This window comes from Rana temporaria, chromosome 3 (genome assembly GCF_905171775.1).
Source record: "Rana temporaria chromosome 3, aRanTem1.1, whole genome shotgun sequence".
Classification (NCBI taxonomy): Eukaryota; Metazoa; Chordata; class Amphibia; order Anura; family Ranidae; genus Rana; species Rana temporaria.
In genome coordinates, this window is record NC_053491.1 from 38,593,698 (window position 1) to 38,609,062 (window position 15,365).

The window sequence follows — 15,365 nt, forward strand, 5'->3', positions numbered from 1 at the left end:
TGTAGTTTGGCGCCATTCCCTGAGCGCATACAATTTTAAAGGGAGAAACGTTTGGTATCTATTTGTATATCTGTTGTGCGGCTAAGACAAACTAATGTCTGGTATCAGCCCCAAAACAAAAAAATCCACAAGGGAACTTGGGAAGAGAACGGAACCCTGCGATACCAAAATATATGGCGTGTATATTGAGCATAAAAAACAAGCATTTATTGAAAATTGGTAAAAGTGATCTCTATACAATACAAATAAGGGGAAATCTTTAAAAAAAAGGTGTGTGTGTGTGTGTGTGTGTGTGTGTGTGTTAATTTTCCATCAAAGACAATTCTATGTTTTTTTTTTTTTTTTTTTTTTTTTTTTTTAATACCACTTTAATCTTCCTGGCGTTAATCCTGATTGTGGCTTGGGGTTAATTTTTCAGTACCAAAAGTGGCCACAAGGATTGCAAAGCAGTATCCTTGTACAGGTACTTACCTTGTCCATAGGATCCCGCAATGTCCTCCCGCTGGATCTTTCACCTAATCAGTGACTGGTAGGGTGTAGGTCCTCGGGCCTGCCCTGAAAGTATTGGGAGGGAGTAGACATGGCCTTCTGGCTTAGTTCGCCCTCTCATGGACTCTCCCTTCAGGGGAGCCCCACCTAGTACTTGGGTGGGTCTATTTAGTTAGACCCTCCAGAGAGGGGTCCGTCTGGTTTTATATATATATATATATATATATATATATATATATATATATATACATATATATACATTTTTTTTTTTTTCAGGGTGGACCTCTGCTTTAGGTTTGCTACCTTGAATAACCAGTTCAGGATTTTACTTTAAAAACATTTTTTTGGCATTATGAATTATGTTCATGTTATAATTATTTTGACCCAACATCACCTAGGCAGTGTCGCCTCCCTTTAACTTAATCTGTAAATTGTGCCGATGTATGGGAAAACAAGTATACATGTTGTTCTCTGACTGCCTCCCTTTCTTAATTAAAGAGGTGTGTGAGCTCATGATGACGAATCTTCCTGATCCATCACACCCTTTGAAATATACTGTGCATTGAAGGACCTAACACAGACGTGACTGGCAGCTCTATCTAGTCTTCCTATTAGACTGTCTGGAAGATGGCAAGAAATACCTATATGCGATGGAAGCTGCCGATTATCTGCATGACTTTCGAGATTATCATGATTGTCCTTTTTGGAGCTTTTGTTCGCTATGATATAGAAGCTGCACCCCAGTGGAAAGAATACATGAAGGTTAATAACATCAGCAGTAATATTGAAAATGATTATTACTATAGATACCCAAGTAAGTGTGGTTTTTGTTTTTTGCTGAAATATCACAGTGGAACCTTGGATTACAAGCAATAATCCATTCCAGGAGAATGCTTGTAATACAAAACACTTGCATATAAAAGCAAGTTTCCCCATAGAAGTCAATGGAAATTAAAATAATTTGTTCCGCATTGACTTCAATGGCGTGCAATACTGCATGTGGCCAGAAGGGGGGGCGCATCAGAGAGCCTCGGAAACACTCGGCAAGGACAGCTCGGCAAGGCCCAAGGACAGCTCAGAAACAGCGTATTTCCGCTGTGGCTCGAATCCTGCTTGTTTTGCAACACAACACTCTCAAACTGAGTCAGGATTTTTTTTTAAACGGTGCTCGTATTGCGAAATGCTCGTTAACCCGCGTTACTCGCAATCCGAGGTTTCGCTATATTTTGCATTTCATGTTTAAATAATTGACGCAATATAATTTGACTAAGCGCTACAATGTATACATATTGCAGCAGAATAATATGAAAATCAAGAATTTATGAATACTGAAACTCAGTTCATTAATATAAGAAGTCTGCAGGAACCTAGAAATAATATATGTTCATGTAACAAATCTTTTTTTTTTTTTTTCTTCAAGGGGGTGAATTGATAAACTTCTCCTCCATAGCAATTCGCCCATTAAAAGTGCATGTACACTTTTGTTCTGTGTGAATGGGGGGAAAAAAACGAAAGTTAAGCGATTTCTTGGCTGGTCAAATTACCTTTTGTGACGGACCCCCTGGCACCCAGCATGGGTGCTTCAGCCAAGATGCAGCTCCCTCCAGTGTGGAACCAGGAACTATAGCTGAGCATTTCGCACAAGAACTAGAAAATGCTAGCTTAGGTGCAAACCGGAACCGACTTTTTATTGTAAATTCACATCGAATACATACCTTCTAACTTTTGAACTTCAGAATGAGGGATGCTTTAGGAGTAAAGACCTGCAGCATGATACGTCGCAGCAAATTGTGGGTGTGGTCAAGTGCCTAGTAGTGGGAGGGGCTTAAGGGATGTTGAATAAAACCTGTGCTTCCTTGTACCCATAAAATTTGCTTTGTCTGAACCTAACATAAAGAACTTCAATGAGGTGGTCAGAGACTGCAGATGTGGTGCAGGAGATGGTCAGAGACTGCAGACGTGGTGCAGGAGATGGTCAGAGACTGCAGACGTGGTGCAGGAGATGGTCAGAGACTGCAGACGTGGTGCAGGAGATGGTCAGAGACTGCAGACGTGGTGCAGGAGATGGTCAGAGACTGCAGACGTGGTGCAGGAGATGGTCAGAGACTGCAGATGTGGTGCAGGAGATGGTCAGAGACTGCAGACGTACAAAAAATTACATTCAGCTCCTGCAAGGCTATTTAAAAACACCTGAGCATATTCAGAAAATATGGGGATTTAGTTACACCATATGGCCATATAGTGCTAAGCCCACTACTACGTCAAAGTACCCCAATATTGGTGGGTCCTACGCTATCGATAGAAGATCCTGCTTCTCTGAACCATGGGAGAACTAAAAGGACTCCTCCTATAACACAGGTGGGCACTAATTAAGGGGTGCCCCCCAAATCTTTGTCTAGTGTATGGATTCTGACCAATTCCCTTTGGGCTGGTCCAACAAGACCTGTAACAAAAGTTCTGATTGTGGATTGGAAAACACTACTACCACGGAGAAGTCCCCATATCCTATAGATTTTTTTTTTTTTTTTTTTTATATATTTTATTATTGCATCTTTTCATGTGACAGCACTGAAGAAATTACTTGACTACAATGAGTGTACAGCTTGTATAACGGTGTAAATTTGCTGTCCTCTCAAAATAAAACAGTCATTAATGTCTAAACCACTGGCAATAAAAGTGAGTACATTACTGAGGCGCTATAACGCTCAAAATGTCGCCTGCAAAGGTCCCTGAAAGAGCTGCTCCTTTGACTCCAGTGTGAAAGCCAGAGGGCTTTCACACTGGAGCGGTCCGCTGGCAGGACGTTTAAAAAAAATGTCCTGCAAGCGGCATCTTTGGAGGGCCCCTCCACCGCTCCTGCCCATTGAAATAAATGGGCACTGCGGCCATACCGCCACTGCAGTGGTGGCTTGCGGGTGGTTTTAACCCTTTTTTGGCCGCTAGCGGGGGTTAAAATGTTAAATATCTCTGCAAACATGACAGTAAAGCGCCGCTAAAAATAGCGACGCCACCCGCGCCCCAGTGTGAAAGGGGCCTAAGTGAACATGTCCAAATTAAGCCCAAAGTGTCTATTTTCTGTGGCCACCATTATTTTCCAGCACTGCCTTGACCCTCTTGGGCATGGAGTTCACCAGAGCTTTACAGATTACAAATGGCGTCCTCTTTCACTCCTCCATGACGACATCACAGAGCTGGTGGATGTTGGAGACCTTGCGCTCCTCCACCTTCCATTTGAGGATGCCCCACAGATACTCAATAGGGTTTAGGTCTGGAGACCTGCTTGGCCAGTCCATCACCTTTACCCTCAGCTTCTTTAGCAAGGCAGTGATCGTCTTGGAGGTGTGTTTGGGGTCGTTATCTTGACATACTGCCCTGCGGCCCAGTCTGTGAAGGGAGGGGATCATGCACTGCTTCAGTATGTCACAGTATATGTTGGCATTCATGGTTCCTTCAACTAACTGTAGCTCCCCAGTGCCAGCAGCTCACATGCACACGCTTGACACCATCTGAAGCAAATACATTTATCTTTGTCTCTTCAGACCACAGGATATGGTTCCAGTAATCCATGTCCTTAGTCTGCTTGTCTTCAGCAAACTGTGGGCTTTGCATCGTCTTTAGAAGAGCCTTCTTTCTGGGACGAAAGCCATGCAGACCTATTTGATGCAGTGTGCCGCGTATGGTCTGAGCACTGACAGGCTGACCCCACACCCCTTCAACCTCTGCAGCAATGCTGACAGCACTTGTATGTCTATTTCCCAAAGACAACCTATGGATTTGACACTGAGCACGTGCACTCAACTTCTTTGGTTGACCATGGCGAGGCCTGTTCTGAGCAGAACCTGTCTTGGCTACCATGCTGCATCTCAGTTTCAGGGTCTTGGCCATCTTTATGTAGAGCAGTTTTTTTTTTTCAGATCCTCCAGAGAACTCTTTGCCATGAGGTGCCATGTTGAATTTCCAGTGACCAGTAAGAGTGTGATTACAAATATTTAACACACCTGAGACCTTGTAACACTAATAAGTCGGATGACACCGGGAAGGGAAAATGTCTAATTGGGCTCAATTTGGACATTTTCACTTAGGGGTGTACTCCCTTCTCTCGCCAGTGGTTTAAACATTAATGGCTGTGTGTTGAGTTATTTTGAGGGGACAGCAAATTTACACTGTTGGCCCCCATTCACACCTAGGCGTTTTGTCGCCTGTAGTGTGACGCCGCTGCCGCCCCAAGACGCCAGAGGGATGATTTAACATTGCCCTCTATGGAGATGGTTCACATCTCCACGCCAAACGCCGTACGCCTGCCGCCTGAAAAAAAGTCCCGAACCTTTTTTTTTCAGGCGGCGTTCGGCATAGGAGATGGGAACCATCTCCATAGAGGGGGTGTCCTCTGAAGTCCTCTGAAAGCAGCCAGACACGTAAGCTCCTGTCATTGGCCAGGCACAGGGAGCTGATCCGCCCCGAACATCTCCTATTGGTTGCTGCTTAGCTGTGAGAACGCTGTGCACCGACAGCTCATACAGACAAGGAATACCATTCATGAGTGTCACTGTCATCCCATCAGACACACCTTCCCATCAGATCACCCTCAGCAGCCTGTCGGCACTGAACACACAGATGTAAAATCACACATTGGGGGTTATTTTTATTTTTTTGCTGAGGCTGCATTCACAATCGCGGCGTTTTGTCGCCGCAAATCGCGGGACAAAGCGCCGCGATTTTGTACGCTTAGGTGTGAATGCAGCCTTATACAAGCTGTACACTCCCTACTTTACATTGTAGCAAAGTGTCATTTCTTTAATGTTGTCACATGAAAAGATAGAATAAAATATTTACAAAAATCTGAGGGGTGTACTCACTTTTGTGAGATACTGTGTGATAATTAGGCATGTGCATTTCGTTTCGTTCCGAATCGAAATTCAGACAAATTTTTCATTATTCGGACATTCGGATGCATACGAATTCCCGAATTGCAATATTAATGAATTTACCGAATCCGAATGAACGTTTTCGATTCCGAATCGAAAACCCGCGGACGAAATTCGTTCGGAATTCGATTTTTTTTTTTTTTTTCGAATTCCGATCGAATTTCGAAATTATATTCGAAGAGAGAATTTTCGAATTCGACCGGATTTTTCGAAATTCGGTCAAAAACGAACGAGTTCCGAAAACGAATTTAACACATGTAACGAACCTAACTTAACGAAATTAATTAAATAACGAATTAAAACGAAACGAAACAAAATTTTCCCTTTTGCACATGCCTAGTGATAATATAATTTCTCTCGCTCCCTCTCTCAGTATTTAGGCAGCACACGATCATGTTTAATTTTTCTGACCTGTTACCTTTAAACAGGGTTACCTTGTAATTGAATTGTACTTAATGATTTAATATCTAACTACTGATTGCTGTGCTTGACACAACCATCCAAGATGATTATCAAAACTTTGAGCTAGAAACCATTAAGGTTCTTGGTCACCTTCCTTTCACCTTGTATGCAGTGTCTTGCTTGAGTAAATTGAGTTTGTATGTACTGTTGGCTATTCATTATAGGTCGAAGTAAAGATTTTGATTTTGTGTGTGTGTGTGTGTGTGTGTGTGTGTGTTTATGCATGTCCCATATTGTCACTTGTGTGTAGTAAAGTGTGCTTTGGGTGGGCATTCAAGCATTATACAAGATAGACTGGTCCTTGCGTTCTATGTTACGTGTGTGTGTACCTACTGCCTTGTATAGGTAGTCACAGGACCGCTGATGAGGCAGTACTGCCAGCCCTCCTGTACTGGGCACGGGACCCATCAGTTCAAAGGGGGGGGGACCCATACACCTGAGCAGGAGGGACAGCTGTACTGTCTTACTGCAGACATTGATCCTCTTCTGTCTCCCAGTGTGCTGTAGGTGGGTCAGTTCTAGCATCCGCAAACCCATCCCCTTGTTTTCTGGGCCACCGCATGCCCCCCTTTTACCTACAGAGTTTCGGGCTTCTCTTCTCTTCCCTCCTCTCCCTCCAGAATCTGCTGCAGGCAGACAAGAGGATGTTTCAGGATATAGAGCGGGGGAAGGGACATGTAAATATGCCATAAGGATTTTATTAATATCAAATGATATTCATAATATTTTAGAGGATTTATATAGCGCAGACAGTTTACACGGCTCTAAATGCAGATGGTACAATTACAATACAATTTAATACAGGAGGAATCGGAGCTTACAATCTAAGAGAAAGGGTCAAGTTATAAGAGGTGATGGCTGTGGGGGATTGGCTGATGGAGAATATGAATAAGCAGTTATTATCTGGGCGTGGGGGGGCCCTGTCAGGTAGACATTATGGGGCCCCGTGATTTCTAACAGTAGCCTTGGGTAGTCGCGTAGTAGGTACTTGAAATGATGGGCATATAGAACACTTTTTTATTACAGATTTAATATGCTTTCTCTTGCAGTATTTGTAGGCCTCATTCACACTGGATGTTTTTCTGTCTCTCCTAGACTAGGGTGACCAGACATCCCCAGTTTCAGGGGACAGTCCCCGGATTGAGGACACTGTCCCCGGTTTTGTCCCCAGATTGGATTTGAATAGGGGCTGGGGCAATTACAAAGACAGTCGGTGCAGAATAAAAAAAAATATCTGAATTACACCCCACCGCTCTTGCCAGCTTAGGGGGGTGTATTTTTCCCCCCATTTATCTGTGCCCCTTTCTGATGATCATGTGCTGGTCGGAGCAGAGGGAATATTTCTTCAGTTTCGGGTGTATGCCCATTCAGCTTGGCTCGCATGTTCTTCTGCCTTGACTCAAGTCCCGGCCAGCTGCCTGCCTGCTTATCTCCTTTCCTTCCCTGGCGGAGTGATCTTCCTCCACTCTCCACCCAGTAGTAGCCGAGGCCCGGAGAGTAAAACTTGACAGGCTGTGAGGCGGGCGGCAGCGGCGACGGGCAGAGAGTCACCAATTGCCGCCATTACTAGTAAAAGTCCCTGGATTTCATTTAAAAAATCTGGTCACCTTATCCTAGACTCCTTTGACTCTTGTACATGTGTGTAACATGTTTTGACGCGTACAGCCATGTCAAGCATTTGGGCATTAATTAATTTAATTGGTAGTAATATTATTATTTTATTCTAGCAATTTAAATGAATTGATCTAGCGCTAAATACACTTAGTGTTAATGCTTGACACTAATCTGCAGAAAAAAAGTTTCGGCCCATTATTTACAAAAATGTAATTGGTTAAATTTGTTTTTGGAATTCATTTCATTTATTCGAGTTTGAATCTATTACATTTTTTCCAAATTCAGTTGAATTGAACTCAAATTTATTATCAAAATTGGAATTTTGGAAGGTGTTCTTATTCTTTCTATGCCATTGTATTCTATTTTCTATTCCTTTTTATTTTTTTATTTGAATTCAAATTTCGGAAGATAATTTATATTCTTTCTATTTATTTTTTAGTCCTATTCCTTTTTCCTTTTCCATTTTATTCTGTACTTTTTTTGTTTTCTATTCTATTTTGTTCTGTTTTACTCTTTCTTTTTCTTTTTCTTTTTTTTCTTTTCTTCTATTCTATCCCTTTTTTTTTATTTTCTATCTTTTCTATTCTATTTTCATTATTCCTTCTTTTTTTTTTTTTTTTTTTCTCTTCTGAAATGGATTCGAAAACTATTTGCATTTCAACAGAAATGTTGGTATTTATTGCTTATGTCTAATAAAAACAAACTAGACAGAGAGAATCTCACAGATCACAAGCAGATGACATGCGATAGGGCTCTGGGCTTATCGAAGCCCATACACCTTTATTGGCACAGGGACACATTGGATGCCTTCAGCTGCCACTGAGCTCTTGTTGGGCGTCCAGTCTGTCCCTGTGCCTTTTTGAGAAGTGGTGTACCTGCCCTTGAAGCGGAGTTGCGCCCAAAAGTGGAACTTCTGCTTTAAGCACTCCTCGTCCCCTTGCATGCCACATGTATTGTAGTATTTTTTTTTTTTTTTTTTTATTTGGGAGGGGGGGGGGGGTGCTTAGTTTTGAGTGACTTCCTTTCCTCCTTCTGACTATGGGCTGCCTAGGTGATTCCTCCTCTCCCCCCTAGGCGGCCCCTCCCTCTCTGCAATCTTCTGAGACACATTACAGGTCCAAGAAGATTGCCTGTCCACTGGGAGAGCGCAGCGCGACTCGTGCACGCCCAGCTGTGATGCCGCAAGCTGTCATGGCTGTGTGCCCAATTTTTTAATGGAGGTGCCACGGAGAGGAGGGGTAGAGGAGAGAGGCTCCATGTGGCTGCTATCTTTTAATAAACGGCCTGGAACTCCAACTTTAATCTATTGCCATATTTGCTCCAACATGCAGACTCCTAATATATAATTAGAACCGCAGTATACACAGGAGACTTGGCAAGGCACTATGGCTTCCACATACAGTATATTTGCAATAATGTAACTACACCATCCGGTTTATTGTAAATTGTTGTACAGGGTCATATATTTTTTTTTGCACGCTAGCCAGGAAGTGTAAGCATCAGACGATGTGAAACATGTCGGCCACCTTTTTCCTTTTTTGTTCACTTTATTTTGACTGCATTACTTTGGTTGTTTTTTTGGATTTCATTTCCAATAAAAGACATCGTTTTAAGGAGTGCGGCAGTCCAGGACCTTTTTCTATCCTAGCCAGGAAGTGTGCTGGGAAATGTTTGTAATTTTCCCATCTCTGGCATGCTTTAGGTTAAGGTCAAACGTATCTGCATTTTCATGCAATTTTTTTCTTCTTCTGTTTTTCCATGCATTTCTCGTGTTTTGTTTTTGTTTTTTCCTTGGGCTCCCACTGAAGTCTATGGGGACAAAACACACGGTCACAGCGAAATAAGCTCCTACACCTTTCTAGTTACGCATTGCATAGGAATGAATGGGCCCCAAGGAAAAGTGCAACAAATCAGACGAGAATGGAGATTTATTGTAAAAGTACAGAATCTGCAAGAAGAAAATTGCATACAGAAGCAAGAGATGCAGACAACCATTACAAGTTGCATTCACACCCAAGTATCCCATGTTTGATTTTTTTTTTTTTGGGTGTTTGTATGTGTGTTTGTGTACAGCGTTTAAAGCTTTTTGTGCTTTGGTGTTTTCTGATTGGCTAATAGCGGAAAATATCATCTGTTTCATTTGTTTTTTTCAGCCTTTTCATCAGTATTTTTATTTATTTATTTTTATTTTACTTTTTTGTAAGTGGTTTAAGTGTTGCCAAACCCACAACAGTAAAATCAGTCTGTTTATGTGGTAAAGCATGCTAGTTGTACTCATTGTGGAACCGAGGGGTTAATCCTTCTAAACTTTTTTGAACTTTAGCCGTTTAGCATCAACTTGGAGTGGGGATGTGAACCGTTTTACAAATAGTCTTTTGGAGCTTTAGGCTACGAATGGGGCCTTACTTCGATCGGCATGCTAAAAATGCACAAATGAAGGCGGTGCCCAGCTTATGTGACATAACTGTGGAGGGTAGAATCATTTTATGATGTGTTCAAGTGCCACAATTATTGTAGCAAAACCAATAAAGAAAAGTTGAGGGACAAACATTGTCTGATTACCGTGTTTGAAAAACAGCACACTGAACGCAGGTCCAGCATCTGAATGTTGCCTGGCATGCAGATCGTAATAGTAAAGAGACTAATCAAGCCTGGAGCAGAAACTAATGTGATTCCAATTGCAACAGTTAAAGGGGTTGTAAAGGAATCCCCCCCTAAATAGCTTCCTTTACCTTAGTGCAGTCCTCCTTCACTTACCTCATCCTTCCATTTTGCTTTTAAATGTCCTTATTTCTTCTGAGAAATTCTCACTTCCTGTTCTTCTGTCTGTAACTCCACACAGTAATGCAAGGCTTTCTCCCTGGTGTGGAGAAAGCCTCTTGAGGGGGCGAGCAGGAGGGTCAGGACGCTCTCTACATTGCAGATAGAGAAAGGAGCTGTGTGTTAGTGTGTGTCCTGACACTCCTGCTCGCCCCCCCCCCCCCCTTAAGAGGCTTTCTCCACACCAGGGAGAAGGCCTTGCATTACTGTGTGGAGTTACAGACCGAAGAGCAGGAAGTGAGGATTTTTTAGAAGAAATAAGGACATTTAAAAGCAAAATGGAAGGATGAGGTAAGTGGAGGACTGTACTAAGGTAAAAGATATTTAGGGACTTTTTTTTTTTTTTCCTTTACAACCCCTTTAAATCCGAGCTTACTAATATAAAACTGAATCTGTTACTATCCAGAATGTAATACTTTGGGCAATCCAAACCATTGCAATGAATCCTTAACCGCTTGCCGACAGCAGCACGAGTATTTACGTTGTCAGAATGGCATGGCTGCGCAAATAGGCGTGTGTGTATATATACGTCCCCTTTAATTTGCCACCGCGTGGCCGCTTGCGCCAGCGATCGGGTCACAGAGCTGAAGAATGGGGAGATGTTGGTGTAAACGCAACATCTCCCCATTCTTCCTAGTGACATGTCACTGATCGTCTGTTCCCAGGTCCGGATTGGGCATATGCCCGGTGAGCTGCGCCACCAGCAGGCCGCATGACGCATCTCCCCCCCCCCCCCCCCAGTGCATTCTCGGGTGCGAGTCGGAGCCACACTCGAGTGACACCCGTCGGCACATCAGGGGGCCGGGACCCGCAACAATCCCCTTCTCTGATCACACGATGGCTGTGTTCAGAGAGCTTGTTGCTAGGCGATCGGCTCTCCTCAGTTGTCAATAAAGAGAGGAGAGCGGATCTCTGCAGCTGGCCGGTAATTAGGGAGTATAAGCTGGGTTTAACAGCTTTTTTCGCACTGATCACTGGCCCAGTGTCCCCAAATACTGTGTCCCCACACATGTGACAGTGAAATCCTATGTCCCAATGATCATCTGCACACATGTCCGTGATCACCTGTGCACATCTGTACATGATGATCTGCGTACATGTGTCTGTGATCCCACAAACCAATTATAGAGTTTTTTTTTTTTTTTACCGAAGACCTGTAGCAGAATACATTTTGGCTTAAATTTATGAAATTTTTGGATTTCTTTTAAAATGGAAGAAAATATTAAATTTTCGTTTTTTTTTTTTTTTTTTCCCGCTAATTTTGCAAAAAATAAACTGATTTGTGAATAAACGCCACCAAGAGAGCGCCCATGTGTGTGCACATCATTTGGGTACAGTGTTGCATGACCATGCAATTGTCATTGAAAGTGTGAGAGCGCTAAAAGCTGAAAAATGGCCCGGGCAGGATGGGGGTGAAGGTGCCCAGTATTCAAGTGGTTGTAAAAACCAAAGCTTTACAATCACTTTAATGTGCACTACAGGTGTATAATACATATCAAAAAGTAATAGATGTGATACACTAATCAAAATGATCACAATGTGAACAAAACCATGTTGCAAAGGCATAGTTATGCAAATACTTCCCGTATATGCAAATGAAAAATGGGGAAAAACATTGGCAATGGGTGAGTGAAAGCAAAAACAAAAGTCCCAAAACAAACTGTTGATTAAAAAAATCAGACAGTCACAAGTAATGTTGAATAAGTGCTAATAATAATGATGCTCTTCAAGTAATAAAGTGGCTGCTTACCAGACCCCAAGGGTCAATGGGTAATCTGTGTTGCCGCCTGTATGCAACTCTAGATGGTCAAAGGCTCCCAAGTCACAGGTGGATGTGAAAATGAAAGGAGGACCGATGGTGCATAATTAAAAAATAAGTGTTTGTTAAAAAAAAAAAAAATGCACTTGCAGGCTTTTTTCTCACAGAATCGCGTGGTGGTACGGCCGTCTGCAGCACGGTTTGTGCAAGCTGATGTCACGGCTGTCTCTACCCAACGCATTTTCTCTCAGAAGGCGTCAACTGGGATTGGAGCTCCCTATGTGCCAGGAGAACACATCGACTATTGCTAGCGGCTACAACCGCTGTCAATTGCATGCTAGAAAATCGGACATGCTGTCTGTGTGAAAATCAATCGAATTGCGTACAATCAGCCTGCCCATCAGGGCTTAACTGGGACAGAAGTTTGGCCCTGGAATTCATCCAGACTGGCCCACCTTGACAGGTCTCTCCCATGGCGGCCGGACAACTCCCGCAACCCCCCGGCCACCCAAGCCCCCTCTCCCACTTCACTAGCCACTAGCCCTTCTACTTTATTAGAGTACTGGTACTCTTTTATAGGCAGTACCAGTGGGGAAGCTGGACATTATTTCACCCGGGGCAAAGAATCAGTTTGGTGCCCCCCCTTATGGGACAAGATTAGGCAGAAGTGAGAAACTCCCAGGCCATAGCTGTTGAGTTAGCTGTCTGTCCCCTCCCCCATGCTCCTCTGTCGCCCCCCCTGCTCCTCTGGTCCTTTGTTCCCCCCCAGGTGAGCGCTGCGGGGAGGGAGAGAAGGTGAGCGCTGTGGGAATGGAGAGACAGAGGAGCGAAGGGGGGCGGCGGTCCGCTGTCACTGAAGCCGGCCCACTGAGCCATCGGCCCACCGGGAAACTCCCTGTAGTCCCAATGGCCAGTCCATCCCTGCTGCCCATAGATGGTTTGGATCTTGGTCAGTCCCTGCTGAACTGGTCAAGATTCTAACCTATCTATGGCTGGCATAAGTATGGAATTTAGATAATGCTGACATTATTTACATGAAGCTGGTTAATCAGGAAAAGTTTCTTGTTCGCACAGTTGTTGCATCAATTATAGCGTCTAGGGATTATCACAGAGAACCAACAAGTCTAATCGTGATTATTTTTATTTATTTTTATCCACTTTAGGTTTTCAAGATGTCCATGTCATGATCTTTGTTGGCTTTGGCTTCCTGATGACCTTCCTGAAGCTTTATGGATTTGGCAGTGTTGCATTCAACTTTTTGCTTGCTGCTTTTGGATTACAATGGGCTATTCTAATGCAGGGTTGGTTTCATAGCTTTAAAGATGGCGAGATCCATATCAGCGTAACAAGGTGAGCACATATAATGTATTGGCACATTGTGCAAAGTAACATCATTTTAGCAGAGAGGTTCACAACAGAGTTCATTAGCAGAGACATGTACTTGGTGCTAAAGGCCCGTACACACGGTCGGACTTTCGGCCAACAAACTTCAAAATCAACACGTTTTCACATTTGTCCGATCGTGTGTACGCTCCATTGGACCAATTTTTTTTTTTCCGGGTTTCATCGGACAAAAAGTTCAGTCTGAAAACGGACAAACTTTACGACAACAAAAGTCCGATGGTGCCTAGTCCGACCGTGTGTACAGCAAGCCTTCGGACTTTTGTCCGAAGTACAAACACTCATGCCCAGAACCAATGTTAAAATCGACCAACAATAGCAGAAGTTAACCAAAGAGTGGTGAAAAAAGAGCAGAAAAAACATGTGATGTTGGGAAAGTTTTTTTTTTTTTTTTTTTTTTTTTTAGAAAAGTTTTCAGAAAAGTCCAAGCGTGTGTATGCTATGGGTGTGACCGGACAAATGACTTCGGACAAAAATCCAAGGGAAAGTTTGTCGGATGTTTGACCGTATGTACGAGGCTTAAAGCGGAGGTTCACCCATAGAGAACACATTTTCCCCTTAGCTTCATGCTCGTTTTGTCTAGGGGAATCGGCTAGTTTTAAAATATGACCTGTACTTACCGTTTACGAGATGCATCTTCTCCGCCGCTTCCGGGTATGGGCTGCGGGACTGGGCGTTCCTTCTTGATTGACAGTCTTCCGAGAGGCTTCCAACGGTCGCATCCGTCGCGTCACGATTTTCCGAAAGAAGCCGTTCGGCTTCTTTCGGCTATGAGTGACGCGATGGATGCGACCGTCGGAAGCCTCTCGGAAGACTGTCAATCAAGAAGGAACGCCCAGTCCCGCAGCCCATACCCGGAAGCGGCGGAGAAGATGCATCTCAAACGGGTAAGTACGGCTCATATTTTAAAACAACTAGCCGATTCCCCTAGACAAAACGAGCATGAAGCTAAGGGGAAAAGGTAAAAAAATAAATGGGTGAACTCCCGCTTTAAGTTCACTTTTTTTTTTTTTTTATCTAAATTCCAGCTCTAAATATACCAATACACCATTAATGTATTACTGTTGCAGAAAAATAAAAGCTTTCTATGATTTTTAGAACAAGGCCTTACCTCAGCCCTGGTGGGTCCCATAGAAGAAAATCATGACTTTCTGGTATGTAGATTTGAGAATTGAAAACTGACACAGAAAGGAGTTTACCAGCTGAACTCCTTTAGCACACACCCTGCACCCATCAACTGTTTGCACGGCATCTCTGGATGTGCATTTGCCTGGCTTATCAATGTAGGGTGCCATGGCATTTCTGTTTTGCATGGCATCCCTGGTGTTCCTCCAGACGATCCCGGGTTGCATGCTTAACTTTCTGGGGTCGCAGGTTCGACACCCCTGATGTAGTGCAAGAGCCTTCCTGATGGGGATATAGCGTGAATGAATAGATAAGATGGGTCCTAGGGGCATACCTACAGGGGTTGCAATTGCGACCCGGCCTCATGCTCCGTGGGGCTGGTGCGATCTCCCTGTACACCTGGAGGGGAGGAGAGGCTGAATAGCCGATTTTCTTCCTCTCCCTCGCACAGGCATTCAGCGGCTGGAAAATTGAGAGATTGGTTCCTCTGTATGCAGCCCCCTGCTCCTCTGCTCCTCCTATCCAGCTTCTTTCTGCTGCCTGCCTTTGCGCTCACCTGCCCCTGCGCTTTCTCCTGGCCCCCCTGTCACCTTGTCTACTCTCCCGCCTGACGCTGCAGTGGATGCTGTTGGGATGGAGAGCAGGGAAGGAGCCGGTAAATGTGTCATTTACGGGACCCTTCCTCGTCTGAATGAATAGTCGGTGATCTGACAGATCCTGTTCATTGATGACTGTGGCATGGTAAACTGTGTTTACTATGCTTCAGCTTG

At 43.7% G+C, this 15,365-nt stretch overlaps 1 protein-coding gene across 1 annotated transcript in view; it reads left to right on the top strand.

The window, feature by feature from the left end:
* Positions 1 to 1,039: 1,039 nt before the first annotated feature.
* RHCG (Rh family C glycoprotein) overlaps positions 1,040 to 15,365 on the top strand; it is a gene marked incomplete in the record, with an annotated part of 59,474 nt that continues 45,148 nt past the window's right edge. Inside the window, 2 exon segments of the mRNA XM_040342410.1 lie at positions 1,040 to 1,303; positions 13,233 to 13,419. Of these exon segments, the coding sequence (XP_040198344.1) occupies positions 1,117 to 1,303; positions 13,233 to 13,419 (374 nt within the window).